The sequence below is a fragment of the Podarcis vaucheri genome (genome assembly GCF_965113315.1).
Source record: "Podarcis vaucheri genome assembly, chromosome: 1".
In the NCBI taxonomy this organism is placed as follows: domain Eukaryota; kingdom Metazoa; phylum Chordata; class Lepidosauria; order Squamata; family Lacertidae; genus Podarcis; species Podarcis vaucheri.
The window spans coordinates 79331325-79357479 of NC_138759.1; the positions used below are offsets into that span (position 1 = coordinate 79331325).

General features: G+C 44.0%; 1 protein-coding gene across 2 annotated transcripts in view; it reads right to left on the reverse strand.

Annotated features, from left to right (window-relative positions):
* CD151 (CD151 molecule (Raph blood group)) overlaps positions 1 to 26155 on the reverse strand; it is a 40186-nt gene that overhangs the window by 13694 nt on the left and 337 nt on the right. The window contains exons 1-4 of one of the 2 annotated variants that reach the window (XM_082230718.1): positions 26123 to 26146; positions 5961 to 6062; positions 5151 to 5342; positions 1454 to 1528 (exon numbers count right to left, since the gene is read on the reverse strand). In XM_082230718.1, the coding sequence (XP_082086844.1) occupies positions 1454 to 1528; positions 5151 to 5342; positions 5961 to 6044 (351 nt within the window). In that variant the 5' untranslated portion in view covers positions 6045 to 6062; positions 26123 to 26146. Of the gene's footprint in view, positions 1 to 1453; positions 1529 to 5150; positions 5343 to 5960; positions 6063 to 26122; positions 26147 to 26155 lie in introns of those variants that run through there. The other variant, XM_082230717.1, reaches the window with a different exon arrangement.

Below are 26155 nucleotides of genomic sequence, written 5' to 3' on the forward strand. Positions count from 1 at the left end.
TATGTGTGAAGCCCCGAGTTACGGTGTTCTGTCACACACCTATCTTCCCATTGCCTTTGGGCCACCAGATCTGTATACTTGTAGCTGAATGCAGACATCAGAATTGTTTAAACAAAATATGGATGATCCTGAGGAAGTTGGTGCATGTAGACCTCTTATGTTCCCCACTGAGCTTTTCTGGGTTTAGTCGCACTTATTTGTGCAATAGGAAGGTTCTACGGTAACAACAGCTTTCTGCTAGTAAGGGGGGAATCTTCAGCACAAGCAATCAGACTGTTAGTCCATTTCATACTAATGTGACAACGGAAAAGAGAGAAAGAGGCAATGCAAAGGGAAATTTGTATTCCAAGCACAGGTGCAGCAGCTAGCCAGATGCTTTGTTAGAGGGTATTTTCACACATCAAGACACTTTTTCTGGATCAACTCAATGCTGATCTATTTCATGCAGTATTAAATTGGCAAACTCATACAGAATTCATAGGCAAATACCATTTCGGGTGGCAGTGGTAGTTTTTTTAAATAATAAAAAAAATCAAACTGATATAAATCACTGGGTGATATCGTACAGAGACATACTCAAAGTAGACCCACGAAATGGTTTTTTGGGGGGTTTTTTTACACATAGAATTATTTTTGTTGACGTTTCTCACTGTGAAATGGCTTCAACATATTTTATGGGATGTGATTCATAAATGGAATCAAATAAATAAATACATTGCTGCGCCACAAAACAGGCTCTGCTTGGGCCAATGTTGTATATGAATGCATGCAAATAATATTTGAAATGAAAGTAAGCTTTTTTTTATATACCAGAGGAAGGTACCGGGAGAGAAAAAAGGTAGGACGAGATGGGCTCATAACACACCTTTAAATTGAACTCTCAGCAGTCACACAATACGGGCCTGCTATTCTAGGACACTTAAATATCTCTTGTAGACCCACCCTCACCCCATCAGTTCAGGGTATCGGTTTATTGGCCACAGTGGCCTTGGTCTGGGGCATCACTCATCTCTGCAACAGACATGTTCATAGGGATTTGAAGAGCCTCTGCCCGCAGCAGGCTTCTTTCGCCTGTGATGTTGCCACCGATGTCACTATAGGGCTGGCTGGGATTGGGCATGGGAGTATGAAGGGAAACCACAGCAGAATGACGGGTGGGGCTATGCAGAGCGAAAGGAGAACCAGTGTGACATAGCGATGAGGAGTTCAAATCCCCGCTCAACCATGAAGCTCACTGGGTTGTTGTGAGGATAAAATGGGGAGAACCTTGTACACCCCCTTGAAGGAGAAGGTAGTATATAAGTGTAACAAACAAACAAACAAACATGTGCACGCTTTTTTATGACAAACACCAGGACACTTGTGAGAAGTGAAAGGCAATGGTGTGAGAACCCTGGAAAATACAGTCTGTCAACCTGAGGGGGCTCTTTGCTAGTTATTAGTGGCTGCTTACCTGCTGGTAGTAGATATAGGCCAGGATTCCAGCAATTACCTCAAGCAGGAAGATGCACAGCAGCAATATAAAATACTGCAAAAAAAGCAAAATGACATGTGTTAGAATAGACCAGAGCATAATGTCACCACCGGTGAAAGGCAGCCCTATGCAAATCTTTGAGGAAATGCTCAAAGCTAACAAATCGATTCCACTCCCCCCTTAAGAAACATAGACTGGCAAAACAAGCAGAGGTGGGTGCCAACGCTTGAAAGCCCAGAGAATGGGCAGCACGGAATGGGGAAAGTAACTTGCTGGGATCCAGTGGCACAGCTAGAGATGAAATGTTGGGTTCAGTAGATTCAGCAACAAAAACCAGTGTAGTTAACACATGAAGCTGCCTTATGCTGACTCAAGTCCACCCAGCCTAGCATGGTCTACTCAGATATGCAACGGATCTCCACAGGCACCTTTCGTACTCCTGCTACCTGTAACGCTTTTAACTGGAAATACCAGGGATTGAGCCTCGAATATGCCTGCATGCAAAGCACGAGTGACTGATCCTTGGTTCATCCCTAGACGGTTTTCACAGCTGTGGTTCCTACTTCTCTCCTGCCAACGCCACTTGTCTTGAAATGCAAGCCCTCCAAAGCGACATCATTAGGAGCTCATCACAAGCTTGTTAGGGGGCAGTGGAATGCTTCCTTGGTGAGGGCAGGGAGGGTTTCAGAATAACTGGGCTTCTTGCAGGGAGGGCTCTCCCAAGTGGGCAAGAGTCAGCAACATGCCTGCAGCAGCACAGGGGCAGCTTCCGGAACTTTGGGCTGAACCGTCAAAGAATAAAACCAGGCACAGGGTGCAACACAGAAGAGTTTCCCTGCCCAAATTGCTCAGAGAACCCTAAAGCAGACCCAACTCAGAACTTGAGCAAGGCTTGGATCGTTCAGAACTCATGACACATTACATCACTAAGCTTATGACAGTCTGAGCTGTACATGTACTGTCAGCAACAGAATTAGAATGAATACAATGGGAGAAATCTGAAATGTATTTGCTTGGAAACTCTTTGTATACAAGTATCAGCCATTATGGTACTTAGCCACACACAATTACTGATAATGTGTTTTTTGGTATTGCAGTTTTAGTGACACGGGTGCTACATACACCACAACCTCTTCTATTGGCTATAATAGACTACTTTTTACAAGCCCATTTCAGCAGCCAGCAGGATCCCTGCAAGTCCCAGGGGAGACTTCTGCAGCACCATGCAGGCAAACCCTGACTCAGGACACCCAAAGGCCATCCTGCAAATCCCTTGCCATTGGAATTAAGGAGGGTAGTGGCTAGGCAAGGATCTTCTCAGTTGTGGTCCCCTATCTCACAGAGTGTTTCCAACTGTTGGAAAACTTATGAAGTTCTATGCTGCTCTTGAAAAGTTTTTTTAAAGACCAGCGTGTGTGTTTTTTATGCTCCTTAATAACTGCCTTTCAATCTTTCATATGAAGGATTTAATTTTCTTATTTACTTCCTTTGCTAGCTGCCCTGGAAATACACACTAGTGAAGGTCATAGCATAAATGTTATTTAACTGAACAGTAAAAGTTAGAAGGGTTTCTCTGCCAGGCAGTCTTCAGTCTGTGAGCACACTGCATCAGCCATTCACTCACCCCACAAAGTGTTGCTGAAGCCTCAGACCAACTGCATGCTTGGACAAGGTATCCCTTTCATACCATGAGAATGAGTAACCTAGAAGCGCTCTGGCTAACCAAAATGGGAGACTGAAATTGAACAGAAACACACCTTAGCCCAAGAGACTGCTTTCTTTCTTTCTTTTTGGAGACAAGTCAGGTAGAGCTACTGACATCATCCCTTTGTCCAGCTTGTACATTAAGGAAAGAGGAAACAATCAACTAAGGAGCTGGAAAGTTGTAATTTCTAGTGCTTGTGTTCTCACATTGTCCCCTTTGAAAGTACACTCCTCCTCCCACAACCAGACCACTGAGGAGATATATCTATATCTATATTTCTCCAATGGCAGAATGATCAGGGCTGACAGAAAAGTCCAGATTTAAAACAGCACAGCTGTAAGACCTCTAATATACGGTATATAGAAGCACATTTCTTCTTTAAGAGGTGAGGTTGGAGCAGAAGGACAGAATCCATCAGAGTTCCTATTAGTCAGAGAGCTGCCTTTGGGGCAGGGAGGGGATGATACTCCACAACTGGGAAGGAAGATCAGTTAAATATCCTATGCGAATCATCTACTGGAGTACCTCCAAAATAAAGTTTTATGGAAGTCATATGATCTGAGTTGGAGGGGTGGGGGAGGAGAGATAGAGACCCCACACTTTCTAATTCAGTGGGCCATCTACATACAATCATCATTATAAAGGAATATCTTCTAGCTTTCAATCATTATGGCTATAAAATAACACAACCAACACATCACTTCTCAAACTTTCATTCATCATGATGATCCACGAAGACTATCCTTACATATGACATTCTGTACTGAGCATCAAGATTACGACATTGAAAGAAACTGGGGTTACCTGGTGCAAAGTGGCCCTCTAGACTTGTGAAAATATGCTTGGGGTATGGCAGCCCTTGCCAATCTGGTGCCTTCCCTCCAGCTGCGTTGGACTACAGTTCCCATGGTGGTGGCTGGGGCTGATGGGAGTTGTAGTCCAACGCAGCTGGAGGGAAGGCGCCAAGCTGACGAAGGCTGGGATATGGGCTTAAGCTCAGGACTGGCAGAAGCCTTTGAGCCAACTCTGCCTGGCTGGCCACAAAGTGTTTGTTGTGCATGCTGCTTAACTAAACCAGAGGCCAAGAGACAGGCGACAATAGATCTGTCACAACCAGCCACTCAGGGGAGGGGAGAATGGCAACAAAAGGCTCTTTTGTTCCCGAGAGACAATCATTAGTTTTCTGTGGCAAAACAACAAAAAAGGACTGTACCAAATTTTTCATCTGTAATTGCTGGCTTGGAAAGACAGAAACAAAAAGGGAGAAGTCTTCCGCACACTGGGCCATTGTGTGCCTGCCAAGAGGGATTGGTATGGTCTACAGGCCATGTCAGCTCCAGTATCATCACAAGCCATGAGAAATACCACTTCAGAAATATCATAGCACTTTCTTTGTCCTTACTGTACAGTGTCCCCTGCGAAAGAGGCCTCCGCCTCACACCTTCCTTTTTCATGGCTGCACTGGCAGAGAACACGTCCATTTCCCAGCCCCACCAACACATTTAGTTGGAGCAAGCCTACTTTTCACATTATACTCTTAACACACTTTCTGCAAGACAGGTATCCCTATTGATGTCAGAAACAGGAGCATATGAAGGATCTCATAGGAACACAGGAAGATGCCCTACACAAGTCTAGCCATGCCTCTGAACACTAGTTGCTGGAAACTGCAGGTGGGCAGAATGCTTAGATCCCGCTTGTGGGCTTCCCAGAAGCATCTGGCTGGCATGCTGGGCTCGATGAACCACTGGCCTGATCCAACAGGGGTTATGTTCACTGGTCCATCTAGTTCAGTATTGCAGACACTGATTGGCAGTAGCTTCCCAAGGACTGAATTAGTGGTGGGTCTCCCCACCCAAACATTTCTCTCTTTCTGTCTTAACCCCTATTTCCCTGCTACAATTTACCATGGCTCTCCGTGTCGATCCCTGCCTACACTGAGTTCTTCCCACTTGCTCAAAGAACACTCACCACTCTCAGGAGGCTCCGCTGCTCCCTGAATGTAGCACAGCAGCCCAAGATGCCGGTGATCATGACCACAACGCCTGCCACCACCAGGATGTAGGCTGTTGCCATGTATGTATTGGACTGCAGGAGGCTTATGTAATCGCTCTTTTCAGCCAGGGTCCAGATGCCCACTGCCATCACAGCTCCACCTGCCAGCTTAAGAGAGAAAGGAAGATAATAAGTTAAATGCAGCTGGGGTAGAGAAAACATGAGGCACCATTATCTAGCAGGACTACCTATTGCTTCATCAGTGGTGGTTCACCAAGGCCTGATTCAGGGTCCCTTGGCAGAGGGGCTTCTGCTGATCTCAATGAGGATGTAAGTTCAAGTGAAGCGCCTTTTCACTCTTATCCTTGCCTATCACACTGCTTCGAAGATTTCTAATGGTCACTTTTGACAGAAGCTATGGGAAGAGAAAGGCATATCTATGTGTGGAGGGCCTCCAGCCCTCCTGGAACTTACCACTTCAGAAGGCAATCTGGGGATAACCCAGTGAAATGCTCCCCTATGGCTATGCCATCAACACCCCATCTTCAGAAAGCTATCAGGGAGAAGTTCTAACCTTGCACTCACCTCAATGTGGCTGTGCTTTTTGTGAAATAAAGGAGCAGCTAGAAGCTAAGCTCCAACTATCTGCTAATTTCGGAGCAGACTGGCTGTTCTCTTTAAATCATGCAGAAGAGCATTAAAAGTCTATCCTAATCGCCCCATTGCTCCAGGATACTCCCAAATTCACAGCACAAATCAGCAAAATTGCTAAAGCTGGCTCCTTACCCAGAAAAAGAAGTTGAAGATGAAGAGGAGATATTTGAGACAGATGGTCCCACATGTTTCCTTGTTTTCAGAGTAGTCACGCATTGTCGCAATTTAGCAGGGCTGTGGAAAAGATTCAAGAAAAGGGAAGACTTCCGTTAGAAAACCCTTTCCCCCTTTGACACTCAATGTGCAACTGTCAACTGGCTTTCTTCTGTATTCAACCGCCACTCTTAACAGGCATTGCCAAGATGTAACTTAAGAAACACATAAGGGGAAAAACATGGCTGGTAATACTGCAAGCCCACCCTGTCAGTTCCAGAATAGGTCAATGGAAGCTGCTTTGTACCCAGTCAGACCACTGGTCCATCTGTTGTCTACACTGACCAGAAGTGGGTCTCCAGGGACTGACCCTGGAGGAACTTCTGCATGCAAAAGAGATGCTTTACCACTCAGCTACTATTACCGCTGGTGTTAAGATCACTATGTGCCAGGGCACATCTCTACCAATCTATGGTTCCCTGCTGATACTAGCAGGTATGTGGTCATATGGCCAAGTCTTCTTCAAGGCAGACTGGGTTCAGGCTATCCAAGATTTCATAAGCCAGAAATGGGGAAACCTGTTGTCTTCCTGATGTTGTTGGACTACAACTCCCCTCAAGCCTGACAACTGGCCAAGCTGGCCGGGGCTGATGGGAGTCCAGAGACATCCAGAGAGCCACAGGCCCCCCATCCCTGTTATAAGTTTTCACTAGCACCTTGGATTGTGCTGGAAAACCACAAAAACCAAGAGCACAGGCATATGAGAAATCATCTTGCTCAGGTTCCCCTAATGACGCAGAGCTAGAAACAGCAGCCCACTCCTGGATTTCATGTGCAGTTAAGTGTTTGGTGCAGAGAAGTTTTCCCTTTTTTCCTCCCTCACATGATTCGGAAGCTATGTGACCTCCTCAGGAATTGGTACATGACACTGGGGGCAGGAGGAGATTCCCAGAATGGGAATATTTCCATGTCTGAGCCATCTCAGTCTGTCCCTTTTACCCAATTATGCAAGGAAAGTTTTATTCTTTTTCTCTTAGGATATGTGACAGCATAGCTGGCAGCAAGCAGGGTTCACAAGCGAAGGGGAGAGGCTGAGAGATGACAGCACACATCCAAGATAGTAAAAGGGAGAGAACAACAAGGCTCCTTCCTTGGCTTCCTGACAGCCCAGGCTTCATGAGAAATTACCGCACAGCTCTGCCAAAACATAAAAAGGAGCTTCAGAGGCATCCATTTGTCCTCAAAGATCCCACTCTCACCCACTGCTCCCCCACCACCACCACTCGGGATATACTGCTTGTATAAGATGAGAGATTTACTGTCCCCAGGACAAAAAACAAAATCCTTTTGTTTATCTATAGATAGAACAGATTATATCAACAATTGAAACAGACATACGTGCTACAAAAATAAACTGGCTTTGTTTCATGATTCCCCTCCCCCCCCAAAAAAAAACCAGGATCCTGGGAACTACAGTTTTCCCTGTCTGGCACTTTGACTGGCTTTCATGTTCTGCTGCTTGCTCATGGTCCAGTTCTACCCCACCTCTGTTTGGATGATCAGAAACATGTTCATCCTCACCCTGTAGGGATGATTCATCCTGAAATGGACACCCTCCCATTTCCGTGGGCTTTCCCCCCCCAAGGGTCTGTTTAAGAGATGCTCTGCAACCTTTTTGATGTTAAGCACCAGGCATCTGGTTCCATTCTGGTTCAAGCCGAGGATCCCCTCTCAGTGGTACAGGCCCAGCTTATCCCAAAACATTCCCCAATGCCCCAAACACCTTAATCTTTCTCCCTGTGTAACCATCTCATCTACACATAGAGACAGCTCAGTTTCACTTAACCAACTCACCCTGCACATGGAACAGGGTGGCATTTCAGAGAAAGCTACCACCTCAGAGGTTGTGGTCTTCAATGTTACCTTCCAGTTCTGCACAATTACAGTTCTCCTTCTCACTGGTGCATACCTGCTCACACAAACACTGACTTCCTCCTCTGCACAATCTAACAGGCTATCTAAACTATGGGTGGCACCTATAACCTTCATCTCAGCAGGCAAGTTGCCATCCGGTCTACAAACCTGTCACAAACCCAATTCTTCATGGATACAATTATGATTGAATTGCCCCCTACTCCCTGGAGGTACATACGCAGTGCAAGGATGACTTCCATTACCTTCATACAGTATGGATAAATGCACGTCCCAGTCCCAGAAGGATGCAAAATTTCCGCTCATAATCCTAGAAACCCAGGGTCATTCAGTGAAGCTGAATGGTGATGGATTTAGGACAGATCAACACACATTGATGGTCACCAACTTGGATGGCCTTCGAAGGAGATTAGATAAATTCACTGAGGATAAGACTATCAATGGCTGCAAGTAGCGATGCCTGTATATTACATCCAGTACCAGAGGCAGTAAATCTCTGAAAACCAGCTTCTGGGAACACAAGAGGGAGATTGCTATGGTGGTGAGTGTCCTGTTTCTACACTTCCAATTGGTATCTAGTTGGCTACTGTTGAGAAACAGAACGTTAGGCTAGATAGGCCTGTGGCTCTTCTTGTGGTTAGCAGGAGAAATGGCTGCGAGTTCAGGCCTGACGGAAGTTTTCTATTAAGCAAAAAGTTCCAAGCACTGCAACCTTTCCGCACAGGGCAATTGCTTCATCTCCTTGGATCATTTTGGTTGGTTGACATTTTTCTGAACGAGAGTCTGTACCTCTCCTCGCCCCTGCAGAATGCTGAGAAGGATTGCAGTTTGCTGGGCTGATTCCAGATCAGTGCAGCAGAGGCCACATCTATGATGAGATGTACCATCATAGTGCATGAATCAGTTCTTTCAACCCTTGTATGGACATGTCACAGCTGGAAGAAGTTGGAAGCATCATGTTAACTATGGAACAAGACACCCAAAAGTAAATGCCTACCAGCTGCTTCAAAGTATTATATTTCCATTTTAAAGCTGCACTCAACTGCACATTAACCATGTTCTCATATCTTCTCTCCCTGTGAGGGACAGCATTTAGCTATGCATGACTCTGATCCAACATGCTTAAAATATATGGGCAGCTTGACTAGACTTCTGTGTGTACATAATAAACAGAATTTGAAGTTTTTGGATTCTGATTAATGCTCATTGAACTGGTCTATTGGCCAATGTGCATTATCACATGTTCTTCCATGAAGCTCTTAAAGTTACATGGGATATTGTTAGTCCCATCCCCATCTTGCATAGCACTGCTAGTAAAGCAAACAAGATTGTGAAGAGGTGCTAAAAGAGGGCTCTCCCATCGATTTTAGTGCTGTAGTCGGAGAACAGCAGGAGGTTTATGAAGCATGCTGATTTATGGAGGACGGATGGCCAGTGAGTCATAGAACAATCATTGCTGTCTCCACTGGCCCTGGCCAGGAATAGCATCCCATTGAACAACGAGACTGTTCTTGCATTTAAATCAGCAATGCAAGGAAAGTACTACTGGAAATTAAACAAGCTATACAGACCATCCCACTTCACTGCTAGCATATTCTTTTCATTTCGATCAAGAAGAACGAATCAGTCTTTTCTACAGTGCTCTGGAAATGCAAAGTCAACACAACTCACAGGAACAGACTATTTAGCTCCAGAGCTGCATATATGCTGCACTAAAATTCCCACCCCAGAATTTTGTGTTCCAGTATGCTGCATTCCATTCCAAGGAAATCTGGGTTCTGCAACCTATGTGAATTAGGCAGATCCAGCAAATGATCATACTGCTTATTCTGCTTTTGCAAAACAAACAAACAAAACCCCTCACCCCACTAATTGGAAAGCTTGCTCAGTCCCACCCCTCGAACTTCTTAGATTCAACATGGCTGCCTATACATTTTCACAACGGTGGGGGCTAGAAATTTATCTTTAAAACAAGGGGAGTTGGAAAGGTGGGGTTTTGAGGGTGTGCTCTTATTTGCACTCAATAGAAATGTACTAGCCTACATTTGCAGAGCACACAAAATCCTTCACTGCACTCATAGTGTTGATCCAATCAAGGGCAAAGTTCAGGAAACCACTGCAAGTCCCCGCTTATCAGAAGAAAGGAGGCAAAGATCCCTTTAGCTTTAGGCACATTGCCTCAGTCCGAACACAGGAGATTGCAAGTTTAAAACCACCCACGGCATTATTTCCCCTTTCAATCAAGCCTAGCCCCGCCCCATCCCTGCCACACCTTAATTCACATAGCATTGCATCACTGTGCACACAAATCTGACTTCAAACACGAAGTGTACAGCTGAAGAAAAAAATGGGATGAGCACTGGCACACTGGTTATGTGACAAGTCACCAGCTAGGCATAAAGGGGTGCTACCACAAAGTCAACTTTGCAACAAGACTGTCTTGGCACAACAGCTTGGTTACATCAACTGAAACACGGCAATGAACCTATTAACTAAAAACTCAATTTGCACTTCACTTGTAGTTATACGAAATGGAAGCCTCACATAATAATATTCTCCTCCAGCAGCCATAGGAAAGGAATGCCGCTATATCTTAAGGAGAGCTGTAAAAAAGAGGGACGTGGTTGCAACTGGCAGCTTTCAAATCTAGGCCTAGTGAGCTGTTTTACTTACAGAGAAAGGAAATTAGAATTGAACTACTATTAGGAGAAACTGCATCTCTCCCTCTTCAAAGGGTAAGGTGGTTCATCGTCAAATCAAACTTATGCTCAGTCTGAAAAACAGAAGTGCTCACACTTAAGATAGTGGTTGACCCATGAGTTGAAAGCAGAATTTTCTGTGTGAGCCTCAGCACAGCATTTCAATCCATTTTTCATTTCTTTTTGCTTTTAACTTGTTATTAACTTGATATGATTTTATTGTTTGGTTTTATGTTTTTATATTGTTGCAAACATTTTTCTGATACAGCAGTATATAAATATTTTAATAAATCATTCTCTGCCTGCAACTTCAGGCTTGCAGGAAAAAGGAATCACAGAGTTGAAAGAGATCACAAAGGCCAGCAAACCCAACCGCATGCCAAGACATAGATGCCCACACATCAACCTACTGCTACAAAACCTCACTAGTGTGCCCAGACAAGCAGAGGCCAATGAAACTCCACAAAACTTAGGCAGTGTTTAGATTTGGGGTACTCTTTGGGTTCCACCCCTCTTTCTAAACAGCCTGTGTTTCATTCTAAGACATTCTGTTTTCATTCACCATAATGAGTTATTGGCTGCACAAGACTATGCAAAGTGTAACATGCAGAATTCTCTGGAGCTGTTTATACACATCTCAAGATGTTCTTTATTAGCAAGACTAGAAAGATCCTGCAGGCAATGTCATCTTGTTACTTACAAATGCATACACAGAGAAGGGAATTATCGCAGTTCCTCATGCTCACCATCAGCTTTCCTGCTAATGAAAGCACGCGTGTAAGTCATTTGGGGTCCTCATTCACCAGCTAAGCAAGGAAAAGGAATCAGAAAGGGAGTGGGATGCCCTTCTAAGTTCCTCCCAAAGCTCCCCTCTTCCCCTAGCATAGAAAAAGATCACGTTTGGTAAGTTAAAGTAGGATTTACAAACTCTTCAAAGGTCAGGTTCATGTGCTTTTCCATATATCAGCCAGAAAACACAGGCAGTAAAACTTAGCTTGGTTATAGTGGTGAAAGTATAAATTATTGGGATAGGAATAGAAGAATGGCTTGGAGCAAACAGCTCATATCACGCTCCATGCTGAGCTTCTCAGGTAGACTGAAGGGGAACAAGGGGGCGGGGGGAGGAGAATTGACCTAGCTAAGCCTGGCAGGACAGCTAAACTCTATGGCATTAACCCCTTCATGTGCTAATTAGACTGGAGCATGTTGGTTCTAAGAGGCTGGTTATCCCACAAGATCTACCGCTGGATTCCAATCTACCTTTTGTCCACCCATTTATACAGCAAATTTGCATACACATGTATTTTTAAGCATCTTTTTAAACTCACAATGAACATTAGGCATGGGCAAGTGAGATAGAAGAAGTGGATTGGAAGAAGAAGTGACTGGAAGAAGTGATTCTTCCAAGCCACATACACAAAGCCTGTTACAAGGGTAGGGCCCAGCCCTCTCTCAACTGATCTAACTCTCCAGTCACATACATTACACCCGCTTTGGGGGCTCCTCCCCAAGTAATGTCAAGCATGCATATGCTCTGCAAAGCCATTTGCTCACACAATCATATAATTACAGACTATACACATCTATTGAGTCACACACATGTTGCCAGATACACTTGTCTCAACCTGTACAGGAACAAAGAAAGTAGGTCCTGAAGCTATTTCTGCTTTAACCTATCCTGAGTTTAGATCTAAACACTAAACAGGACCTTAGGAAACAAAGGCCAAGCAATCCTTACATTTCAACGGAAACATAAGTCAACAAATATAGCACAAACTGAGCATTACCAACCCCAAAAGTGAAAGCTCTTTTTCGGGGGGGGGGGCAGAGGCTGCCTGCACATTCAGTCTGTGTTATATTTGTTTTTGGCAAGGGTGTCAATGTTTTGTCTGGTTTTCTTTTTGAGGGAAAGCATCACCATTTTTTCCTCTGTGAAATGGGTATTTTGTGATGCCAACAGCAATTTCTTCAATTTCAAATGTGTTTCTGTGCCCAAAAAGGTTTCACGTTGTGTGTGAACCTGACCAAAGGCTTAAAGCTATGGTTGAAGGAGAAATAAGGTTGCCATATTTCAAAAAAATTAGACATAAAAGTTGTTGAGCTATTTTGGATTGCATTAGGCATATCGTGCAATAAATATTTCTACTTAGGGTTGCCATACATCCAGATTTTCCCAGACATTTTGCTAATTTCCACCCAGACACTGCTTCCAACTGCAGTATTCCATGTATGTCCAGGAAATTCCAGGCATATGGCAACCCTAAGTAGAAATATTTATTGCAAGATATGCCTAACGCATTCCAGTATATAGCTTTATTGGAGGGTGTTTGTAAAAAAGATAGCAGGACAAATAAGTCAACAGAATGTTAAAGAAAATATTTCTTCATTTATTCATCATATTCTTAACTTACCTTACCTTATAGGCAGCTCAAGCATAATTTAACCCTTTAAAACAATTTCAAAAACATCAAACCCCAACAAAAATGGTTAAAACAACAAACTAACCAATTTAATCATTCTCTGTACAGCACCCATGATCTCAAAAAAACATAGTAACAAGCCACAATAATAAATAACAATTCTAAAAAATGTGTTTACCCCAGGTCCCTGGACTTCTTTTGAATAGTAACATTTAAAAATCCTTAATAAAAATGTTAGGTAACTGTTAGTCAAGTTTTGAAACATGCATAAGGTCATATATTTATCATGAGCACTCTGCAAATTCTGTATGACTAAGAAAGTGTCTACATCAGATAACAACAGACAAAAATAACTGTTTGCAAAGACAATAGGCATGTGGTTCTAAAACCCTTAAGTATCTCCACAGAGTTAAAAACAAAGCTGATAGCAGCTCTACTCATGGACTAATATGCAGGGATGTTTAAAAATAAGCCTGCACACTTACCAACAAACAAAAGCCACAAACCACTCTTCCTTGCTCTCAAATACAAGACTAACTAATGAAAGTATTATTAGGGCTTGCCTTTTAACCCATGACGGCTTTGTAAACTATTTGAATGAGCCAACAGGGAGGTGGAGGAAAAGGTCATGGAAATCTGCCCTCAATCAGAAGACCATGATTTCCCTCCCACCCAAAAAAGTAAGATTTGCCCACATTTCTCCCTCACTTAGACTTTACTGTCCCTGTTCTACAGAGATTTCTTGAGAGATCCACAGAAAGCAAACAGTTGCCAAAGACTCCTGGTTATTATAATCTTTATCCCACAATTAATCTGTTCATCTTTAAGATGCCGTTGGACTTTTTGGTTGGTTTTTTAAAACTCTGCCAAACTGCACCTGATGACATTAGGAAGTTTGCCTGAACAAGGTCTGCATGACTTGCTCTATGAAGAGCAAATATGTTCTCTGCAGGTTTAAGACCAAATATTTGGGGAAAGACTGCTGCCATTGACAAGCACAAACCTGAACCCATCTAAATTAATTCCTCCATTATCAAGACACTTGTGGGAAAGAAAGGAACCTCAGACACAAGCCACCTGATTTTTATATGGCTTCCAATGCCTAAAATGCATGGTTCCTAGACAGCTTAACTGAATAACTGAACTGAAGCAAACACACACACAAGCCCAACCAATCTTATAGCAGCTTGGGAGAAATACACACTGAGCGAGGAGGAACTTTTCACATTTGTTATCCCTATGTTGCAATAGGAGCCATTCATGTGTACACACTATACCTTTAAAATGCATTTCCCCCCTCAAAGAATTCTGGGCTGTAAAGTTTACACCTCATGGAGTTACCATTCCCAGCAACCCATTAACAAACTACAGTGCCCAGAATTCTTTGAGGCAGAAAATGTGCTTCAAATGTGCTTTAAATGTATAGTGTGTCTGTAGTTGAAGTAAAATTACAGGGCTTTGGTTGAAAGAAATTGCCAGGGAATCATCCTGTTCCTTGGGAGTGCTGTGGTTGCCACCAATTGTCTTCTAGAAATGTAGGAAGTGACCTTATACCAAGACTCATTGGCTCATTTGGCTCAGAACTGGCAACTGGCATCAGCTCTCCAGGATTTAATGGAGGGCTCCTTCTGTATGCTCTACCACCAAGCTATGGCTCTGGTCTCTGTGTTATCACTGGAGGCCTCAGATGTGGCCCTGGGTCTTCCAGTTGCTGATCTCTATTTTAAACCCACAGCTAAGGAAAAACGCATTTGGTCAGTAAAAAGGATTTTATTTCACAATCTGCAGAGTTTAAGGAGAATTATCTCTGGCCTCAACCAAGCATATTTTAGGGAACTGTTTAGCTAATGACAAAGCCTGTGTGTGTGTGTGTGTGTGTGTGTGTGTGGAGAGAGAGGGAGAGAGAGAGAAGATCCTCTGTGTATTCAATAATATCATTTTACAGAGAGTGCTATAGAATCCTCAAGACAGACAGTTGGCTCCGTTGTGTTTATATTGGGAAGTCAGCCTCCAAGACAGCTCTCTGAGGGGGTGATTGATGGAAACACCACTGCATAGAACATCATCATCTTAAATAAAGCTCCTTTCATTCTAAAAGTACTTTGCACCATTGATTTACAGAAGCCACTTCAACAGTTATTGAGATGAGAAGAACAATAAAAAAGGACTAGCGTCTTTCAGTGAAGTGTCAAGAGTGAGGCTCAGGAACGCAACCCTTTTCGATCTGGACTAACTTTGCTAAACCCAGCCTCACTCCAGTCACTTTCACAAGGAAAGCTAATTTCTTGCACCTGAATCCCTAATGCAGGACTACTGTGTGCTGCTGCTGGGTAGGGAGGAAAGACAATATCAGACCACCGATTTTAGGAAGAGAGTTAAAAACAAGCTGAAATAACCTGCTGTGCATTCTGATGCAAAATGACTGTGAAAGTCAGGATATAAATTTGCATGAATTGGTAATTTCTCCCCTTCCCTCAAGCCTAATTGCCTTGGGATGGAGTGGGGAGATTTTCTGTAGTGAGGGAAAGAGAAGTGAGAGGAAGAGGAGGAGGGGGGAGAAAGAAGAGGGGGGCCTCTTGCTCTGGCCCTGCCCACTTTGAGCTTCAGCCCTGCCCACCCTGACTCCAGCCCTGCCCCCCTTGCCCCCAGGGAATGAAGGCTTCAACATTTCCCTAGAAGCAAAGTAAATACTGTGACAAAAATAAAGGGCATTAATGATTATGCACTTATACAGACAGGAGTGACTTGTGGACAACTTCTGCTCTCCTTGTGTGATGCCTCTTCTAAAATAGTCACCTTGAGAGCAGAAGTTGTCCACAAATCCCTCATGCCTGTTTTAAGTGCATAATCATTAGTGCCCTTTATTTTGTCACAGAATTGGCTGGTTAAGAGGAAAACCGAGGAAGTGAGTCACACAACTTAGGCCTGAGCAAAAGATTAAAGGTAAAGGTAAAGGTACCCCTGCCCGTACGGGCCAGTCTTGCCAGACTCTAGGGTTGTGCGCCCATCTCACTCAAGAGGCCGGGGGCCAGCGCTGTCCGAAGACACTTCCGGGTCACGTGGCCAGCGTGACATCGCTGCTCTGGCGAACCAGAGCCGCACACGGAAACGCCGTTTACCTTCCCGCTTAAGCGGGAGCAAAAGATTAGGTAGTCTATAAATACTTCTTGAAGATACTGACAAATGGAAGGAAACAGATGATAAAGGGAGGAGATTCACTGATAAACGGACACCTCAGAAAAATGCACACTGATGAAGAGAAATCTTGGGCATAAGAAAACTGATGGTGGACGAGTAAAGAGGCAAGAGTTCTAGAAATAAGATAGTGACTCATAACCAAAACAGGGAGAAATGTAATTGTTGCTTAATACACAGGATTCTGATTATGTGATTAGGAATGTATTGACAGGGATGGAGATTTCCTTGCTAGAGTTTATGAGGACATAGCTTTCATATTCCCACCTCTTTAGAGTTGAGGTGGCTGGTGACCATGAACAGGGCCTTCTTACTTTTCACATCCCACCTTTGGAATTCACTTCCCAAAGAAACAAAGTTAGCACGTCTCCACTCTCATTTATATGGCAAGCATATTAAAAACATTTCTCTTGGGCATTTTCCTAAAGATTGCTGCCTCTAAATTGCTCGCTTTCTCTGATGTAGTCTTGGTGTGTTTGGCTCTATTGGCTTTTTTAATGCATTTTTTTAAAAATAAGTCAACTTTTAAACATGATTTGATAATTTTACATGAGCCACCTTAATAATAATAATAATAATAATTTATTATTTATACCCCACCCATCTGGCTTTGTTTCCCAAGCCCCTCTGGGCGGCTTCCAACAGAAGATTAAAAATACATTACAACATCAGTCATTAAAAACATCCCTAAACAGGGCTGCCTTCAGATGTCTTCTAAACGTCAAGTAGTTGTTTATCTCCTTGACATCTGATGGGAGGGTGTTCCACAGGGTGGGCCCCACTACCGAGAAGGACCTCTGCCTGGTACCCTGTAACTTCGCTTCTCGCAGTGAGGGAACCACCAGAAGGCCCTCGGCGCTGGACCTCAGCATCTGGGTTGAACAATGGGGATGGAGACACTCCTTGACATCAAATGATGTAAAGGCAACATAGGTGCCAACTATAGGAGGCCCAGGAGGCCTGGGGGCTCTGATGCAACTTCCGGTACAAACCGGAAGTCACGTTGGGAGGTCTCACGAGGACTCGGGCATGATCTCCGAGGCCCCACAAGGCCTGGGCCCCAAGTTGGCGCCCGTGAAAGTCAAGATATAAATATATTAAATAAAATGTAGCAGAACCTGCTGAAAATGAGCTGCCTGGGTCCACCAATCCACGCTGGCAGAGATGGAAGCCCTTGCTTTTTAACAAGAGGAACATTTAGCACACACCAAGAGCAGGAATACACATTATCAACAGCCGTGAAACCAATGATTTACCATAATCTGAATGGACCAGAAATGGATGCAAATGTAATTCCAGGATGTGCCACTAACTTGCAGCAGAGCCAGGGACCACTTTTTCAGCCACATTTCTGTTCCTTCCTTACAGCAAGCCATGGACAGATTTACACAAGTTTCCCTGCCCTCCATTTTGAAATCCAAGCACATTTGTCACTATTAATAAACAGGAAGCCTCATTCCTATCCTTTCCAGAGGAAGGGAAGGGGACTGCTCAGAGTGGGGGGTGCAGTATACTGCATTGTCGAAAACCATGGCTGTAATTCCATGCACACTTACTTTGGAGTAAACACTACTAAAATGAGTGGGACTTACTTCTGAATAAAGATGCATCAGTGCCAGTGAGAGGATGGTTCTCAGTCAAGCTCCCCTCCCCGCTCTGTTGCTACAACAGCCATAACCACCAACTAAACCAGATCCTGAAATTAATCCTCCGGGGAACCAAAATTAACAGTGCTTGTTGCTAAAAACACAAGTGCTTCCCTCTCCCTATATTCCCCACCTTCCCAGTGCCACATAGTTTTGAGAGGACCCAGCAAAATTGTTGCTCAGCTGCTCTGAAGAGCTCTCTGTATACATCAGAGGGAAATCAATGGGCAGTCCATCAACAAAAAGACAAGGGCAGTTTAAAAAGGCAGTTTATTGGCAAGCCAGACGCCAATGCTGGAGGGAAGGCACAGCAGCACCTGAACTCTGCAGCAAAACTGGGGAAAGCACATTTCTCTGAATGTGGAATTGACACAGTCACCCCAGTTCTAGTTCCCATAGCAAATCCTCTACACACCAGAGGTTTTCAACCTTTTTGAGCCCACGGCTCCCTTGACCCAACTACTTTCTTTCTGCGGCACCCCTGTGAGGCTCAGAAGCCCAGTTATGTCACCCCTTGTCTGCAGAGCTGGCAGCATTTCACCCTTTTTTGAACACCCTCCCTCATGGAATATTCTCTCAGCCTCCTCTCCTGTCTCCTTGGGTGTCCTTGGGCAGCCACCGCTCCCCCGTGCTACAAAGAGATGTGCCTCCTCATGCCGCCCCACACGGACCTGGGCAGAGGATGCCCCCAGCCTCAGTGGCCCAACAGAGACTGGCCAAAGGTGAACATGAGGCAGCAGTGGGGCTGCCACAACGAACAGCTGTGCAGGCCTTTAGAAGGCAGAAACTCAAGAGGGCATCAGAAGAGGGAGGGAAAGAAAGAAGGATAGAGGCCACTGTTGATAGTGGCACCCCTAACCATCATTCAAGGCACCCCAGGGTACCACGGCACACTGGTTGAAAAACACTGCTCTACACTACAGCATGGCTGGCTTACCCGTCGCCCTCAGGATGTTGCTGAACTATAAAGCCCATCACCTCTGACCACTGGGCCATGCTGGTCAGGCTTGATAGGAATTTCAGTCCAGCAATATCTGGAGGACTAATTAGCCACCTCTGCTCCACCACAAAGGTAGTGGAAGCACTCCCACAAAGGGATCAGTACACAGTTTACCGCACTGTTAAAATGCTTATACACAGTGCCTATCAAAGTGAATGTAGCTAAATGGCTCTTTTCTTTTCTTTTCTTTTCTTTTCTTTTCTTTCTTGTTTTAAGCAGCAGGATTCTAAATAATTTCACATAAAAGAAGCACTTGCGTTGCTCCCTTTGTTTTCAGCTGACATCTATCTATTGAACACAAAAGCAGTGCAGTGACTGAACAGACACTATACATTGGATGCACAGAGGTTTCATAGCAGGAACTACTGCAGGCAGCTAGAGCTTTTCCATATCATCACTTTTTCTCCACAAAAGAAGCATACAGCTGTTTCTTTTTTACTTGTGCAGGATCCTGCCTTCATTTTCCCAGTTATTTGAAGCAGAATACCTTATATGTTTAAAATGCCACACTTTGTGGACAGACCATGTCTATCATCATACTGAATGCAATTGCACAAGTCATAGGTGCCCACTGGGCATGGTCTTCTGCAACACAAATGGGGAATAAGTGACACAACTATCCCTTCTCTCAAGCCTCTGCACTATCTGCCACCTTAAAAAATGCTTTCGAGACTGAGAAAGAACATGGCCATCTTTCTCTTCCTCCACTTCCCAGCTACCCCCATGTCTCTAAAATGGGACAGGTGAGCTGTATTTGAACCGAAACACAGGAATTTATTTCACAAAGATGAAAATAAGACTGCTCTGAGAGCTACTGGGTCTTATTAGAGGAATAAGGATCTTTGCTCTCCACTGAGAATGAATGAATATACAATCAAATACAGCTAGCTGTATTTGGCAGTAACCAGCTGCATCAAATGTTAGACATACTCAAAGCAAGCACACTGAAATTAATGGGTTTAAGTTAAGAACCCAACGAAATTAAAGGCAATAATGGAGTGTGACAAATATTGGATACAACCTACCGGTAATTCTTTTTTTACTTCCAATAATATACTTTCAATAAATGTCTTAAGTTTTACCAAAGCAGACTCATTTAAATTATAAAATCATAAAATATTTCAATAGACAACCAAAATGATGAACACTATCTTCCATTTTCTTCCAGAAATCACCAGAGGGCATAATGCATAAGACTGATATCTGACACCCAGCACCTCTAACCATCAATATGCTTGGGTTCTGCAAGGTGATATATAATCATATACACTTATGTTGCCTATCCCTCAGAATCAAAGAAACAGGCTGAAGAAGGTAAATTGACTGCTTATTATAAATAACAACCCCTTTCCTATATGTCTTTATAGTGTCAAAAGGTAATGCTATAGTTATTGGTCACAGGCGGAATAATTTACCCTGGTTTCTGTTACTAAGTGGAAACAAGAATCAATTCCTTTTCTATTTTTTGAAAAAACAAAACAAAATATTGAGGCAACACAATGCTGCTGCATCCCAGGGTAAAGTTTCCTGCTTGGCATGTAGGTTTAAATGCAGGGACTCTTAACAGCCACCACTGCAAGTGGGGAAATATGTGGGGAATGATTTCTACCTTCCCTACCCAGTTTATTCCTGGATGAACAGAACTTGGAAGAATATGGATTTTCCTTGCAATGTCTTTGAACCGGACAGTGCTTTGCTCCACCCTGGTCCTGTTTACTCCCACACCGCGCTGAGCTAAACCAAGGTTTGGCTTAACACAGGGGTGGGGAACTTTTCTCAGTCCAAGACCTGCATTCCATTCTGAAGAACCTTCCGAGTAATAATAATAATAATAATAATAATAATAATAATAATAATGCCAGTGGCAGGCAGTGAGAACGGAGGCAAAAGCAGGCAGAGCACTTAGTGTAAATTTTATCTTTGCACAGTAGGCCAATTTCTACACACACACAACCCACTCTGTCCTCCATCCAGCAAGAAAAATACATTACAGTGGTACCTCGGTTCTTGAACTTAATCCATTCCAGGAGTCCGTTCAACTCCTGAAACCGTGTGCCAACCAAGGCGCAGCTTCCGATTGGCTGCAGGAGCTTCCTGCACTCAAGCAGAAGCCACGTCAGACATTTGGCTTCCGAAAAATGCTCGCAAACTAGAACACTTACTTCTGGGTTTGTGGTGTTCGGGAGCCGATTTGTTTGGGAGCTAAGCCGTTTGAGTAACAAGGTACCACTCTATCAGAGTTCAGGGTTATATTTTAAAAGATGTTTTTCTAGCCCTGGCAGGTGGGAGGGAAGGTAAGTGGTGGGTTTTGGTGCAAAAGAAGCAGGAACAAGTAGCCAAGAGACGCTTTGCCACATGTTGACTGAGGGGATGGGCTTGGGGTCTAGCAGTAGGCCATAGGCTTAAGGTTCATATTACCACTGGGAACTGTGGGCCTTTTTTCCAGCATGCAATGCTGAACTGTCTCTGCTACACTTGCTTCTCTTTAGCCATCTGTGTGGCTAGTAGCAAAGTCCAGCCTGCCCCGCAGGAGTGGCTCCTCTCAAACTGGAATTAATACTGGCTTTGTTTTCATTGCAGGAGGCCCATATGCTATTTTAGGGCAACTTCCAGCACTCTCTGTGGGAGCTGTACTCAGCAGTCCTAGGGCAGCATGTTTCCTTTAGGAACAAAAGGAAATAATGTTCCTGGGTCAGAGGACGTGGTTTTTGAGAGGATGGGCGGAGGGGGGAAGCACATTTCATGGAACAGGGCTGGTTTAAGCTGCGAAGTGTTGTGGAACAGATCGCATGGGATAGCAAATTCCAGAGGGAATCCAACTTCCCTTACACACACACACACACACACACACACACACACAAAAGTGTGTCATTTTAAAGAAAAATCAGTTTGGGTTCGACATTTTCACGTCTAAATGGATAAGTAAAAAATGAACCTTGCACTGCTGCAGAGACAAGTGTGAGGGCCTGCTCCTGTGATTCCCCATTGCTAACACTATGAGCACCCCAAGGAAGCAACTTGGCAAATGGCATGCTAGAAATGCTGGCACGAGGTGTGTGTTTACTCCATCAAGAATCCCGTTCTGTTACACAAGCTTCAGAGCAGGGGGTGGAAAATCAGCTATGTTTCTTTTAAACACATGTTTTCTTTGCCAAAAGCAATTACATATTCAAAGTGAAGGCAGCTAGAATTTTAACATGGCAGGCAGTCTTTTTCTTGTGAAAACCTATTGAATTTATTCCAAGTTTGTTTGCTTTTAAAACCCACTGACATAGTCCATGCCTACTTACATTGATTTCCCACGACCCCATTAATTTTTAACTAAGTTTAATGTGAGCAAATGAAAGGCTGACAACATCACGGCAGGTTTTGAATTTTGATGACTGGTGGCGTATCCTGAAATCCAAGCGAAGTTCAGGGCCCCACTGTGGTAAATACTTGCTTTCTAGTCTTGAGCCTCTTGCTGCCTGCTACCCCTGCCTTCAATCAGACCCTCCCACCTAAGCCAGTCTAAAGTAAATGCTTAAAGAAGCCTGGTCACAATGTGTGTCAAGCCTGTAAATCGCCATTCAACTATAGTGACTCAGAATCACCTGCAGCCAACCAGACATTTTTAATATATAAATGGGAAGGGAGTATGCCCTTTATTTTCTTTCAGCTGATCAATTGCCGCTAACAAAGGCATAAAGGGGAGGGTACAAGCCAATACTAAAAGTATGTGCAAGTTAATTTGCACATTTGAAATATGCCTGTTCGTATTTGGAATCTCCACACACTTTCTTCCCTTGCCACAAGAGGCTGAATCCACAGAGGTAAGGAACTGAGAATGGTATAAAATGGGAAGACTACAGAAGTGAACCTAAAAAGATGAGGATCTGCATATGAGAGATGAACTCCTTTAGATGGCCCATCCACATTAACACTTGGGACAAAGCCTCCAGGTCAGCAAGGTGCAGACATTCCCAGTCTAGGAAAATGTGCCCTCTATGTATCCACATTTCAACCTGGGGAATGGTCCAAGTTAGGTCTAGACCAGTTGCAATCCTATGCATATTTACACAAGAGCAGGTTCCTCTGAAATAAGTTGGGGCGTACTTTGTAGAAAAAGATTGTAGTTTAATGACTAATCAGTTAGGCTTGCTTCAACCCAGTAAATGTGATAGGTTCAGGCCACAGCTAACTCTGCATGACACCAAGGCTACACATAGACTAGCTCTCCTAAACTCACAGAGGAAGCCTGCACCACCCAAAGCAAGATGATGTGTCTAACCTTTAAAAATAAATAAAACAGTGTTATTCTTTCACAACCTCTTTCACAAAGAGATGTATGTTTTGGTCCGGAAATTAACATGCTCTCCAGACATCTCTCTCCTTAGAACCCTTGCCCCAATGCAAGACCCAGAATCTGATTCATTACAGTATTTCACTCTAAACTCAGGTAAACTTGACTTTCTTATGGCCTGCATTGTTTAAAAAATGGACTTTGCTCCTTTAAGGCTCGGTTCCAGCCCTTGACAGTCAATGCCAGGAAATTCCACTGCAGCCTGCAACTTTTTGCCTTTGTTTGTTCTAAGATCCTAGATACAGTTGCCCAGAACTGCCTACAGGTCCAACTGCCCTTTGCAGTCCTCTCTTCTTTTTTCATTTCCCCCTCACAGTTGCTGCCTGAGCCACACCATTTGCCCCTTTCCCTGCTAGGCCACAACCCTCTCCTTTCCTCCACCAGGGCCCGCACACGCATACAAACACGCAGATAAACACATACCCTCCTCAGTCAACTGAGGATCGAAACAAATGATACAACCGCAAGAAGCATATGCCCTGCCCCACCCCAGACCGTGCAAGATTGTACAATCCATTAGATAATTAAGAGGTGCAGCTTCCTGGATGCCCTAGCCAGCCTGGCACTGTGTTGTAATGCAGCACTGCAAGAAAAAGCTCCTTTTACTATAATGTCTTCCCATTATTGAGAAGGGAGGGTGTGTCCACAAAAATGAAAGGAAACAGCATTAGCTGCTTCTGGAGCCCAAAGGGGGCTCTCAAAGGCCTGTATCAGGGGAGGTCACTCTCCAGATACTGTTGGATTACAATGTCCATCATTCTCAGGCATCAGTTGGGGCTGATGGAAGTTGGGAGCCCAACATCTGAAGGGCTGCAGGTTCCTCAACTTTGTTCTATACCATTCACACTTACAGTTCTTTAGAAAATGTAGTGAAATATAGTTCCCAGAAATATCATGGGAGGAAGTGAACAAGTGCTTTATCATTGCCTGCTTCCGCTGCTACATGTGTAGGGGTAACCTGCATCACGCCTCAGAAAAGATGCATATGAACCATTTCTGCATTTGTCTCACCACAGAGAAAGATATCCAAGTACCTTCTTCCCATGTTATGGTGGTAAAATGGCTCACTCATGGTTCCTCATCATGTACATAACTGCCTTCAGAAGTCAAGAGCATTCAGACAGGTGCAGAGTTAAAACAGGCAGATTGCATGGAGCCCCTGAAAAGTTTTCTTGCATGTTCAATACTGAACTTACCGTATTTTTTGCTCTATAAGACTCACTTTTTCCCTCCTAAAAAGTAAGGGGAAATGTGTGTGCGTCTTATGGAGCGAATGCAGGCTGCGCAGCTATCCCAGAAGCCAGAAGAGCAAGAGGGATTTCTGCTTTCACTGCGCAGCGATCCCTCTTGCTGTTCTGGCTTCTGAGATTCAGAGTATTTTTTTCTTGTTTTCCTCCTCCAAAAACTAGGTGCGTCTTGTGGTCTGGTGCGTCTTATAGAGCGAAAAATACGGTATATTGCTGGTGATGGGTTCTGAAACAAAACTTTCGCCCCTGAGAAACACTTCAAGATAAAGGGCCTTATGCAATCCCTACTGTAATCCAGTAAATCACACTGAATAGTAAAATATATTCGATTTTTTAAATCTGACATTTCATGTACATTTTAATTTTTTTAAAAAAAAGTTAGGCAGCAAATGAAATGATGCATTAAACAGACTGAAAAGTAGCATAGAGCACCATATCTCTGGAACACATATTCATTTCTTTTCTACCCTGCCCTGCTATGTACTCTACTCCAACTGTTTTTTGCCAAATGTGCATATACCGTATACGGTGGGCAATGATGGGTGAAGTCTCTGAAATCTCTCATCTGTACTCAATGTTATTCCACCCAAGCAAAATCATTTCCAGCTGACTGTTTGCCCCAACCTTGTTGACCTAAGTAAGGCTTGGATTCCCAATGGCTGAGCCCTTAATCCAGGCACTGGATGAACCAAAAACCCCACAGCACAGGAAATGAACTCTTTGAAGGTGTGCCTATACAGTTAAGCCTAAAGTCCAGATAGCAAAAACTTCCCTCAGAAGCCATATACTTTTAGACTGTTTCCCACATTTTCTTCACTATTATCACAGCTATCCAGAAGGAGGAAGGGTCCAGATTAGGCAGATTAAAACAGATTGTGTTGCAGAATCCTGCTGTACAGAAGTTCATTCTTTTCATATGTCTTCCCTTAACTATTGTGATGGCCAGGATGTAGGCAGAAAGTTTTTTTGATTTTAAACAGAAAGAAAACATTTAAGTGTATATAAGCCAACTGTATCCTTTAGGTTTCATGCTAAAGAAACATCAAGATACTACAGTAGTCTGAATTTTTAGTCAGAACTGTTTGGGTTCCTTAGTTGGCATTTCCAGCTTGCCCTTTTAATCTTGCGGCTCGTTCTGTTTTTGTTACACTGCATTTATAAATGGTTGTCACACTTTCTGCACTCCACACCCTTGGATTCGCATGATGAAGGGGTGGTTAAGAAAAATGTTATGAAATAAACGGGAAAAAATGCGGTCTTGAGAGAGGAATTTGAGCCACCCATGCGTTTCAAAGCAAGAGGAACTCTACCCTCTGCTCTCTCCCCCTCACACACCAAGTTCGAGCTCACTCCCTCGGAGATCAAAACAACATTCACCTTCGTGGGCCTCGTACCTTCTTCTCCCCGCGCCGCCCTTTGCAAGCCTGACCCCAACCGAGGGGCCCCTTTCGGCGCTCCTGCACCGCCCACCCTCCTCCTCCTCCTCCTCGAAGCAAAAGGCATCTCGGGTTCCCAAGACCTGCGCAAAGAGGAAGAGAAGTCTCCCATCCCTCGCACTCTCACCGAAGCCGCTTTCACTAACTTTGCGGGCCTCGCGCGCCCACATTTGCTCCCCTCCTCCTCGCTCAAATCCAGGAAGATACAAACCCGCCCAATTAACCTTGCAAAAGCAAGCCCGCTTTCCTTGCTCCCG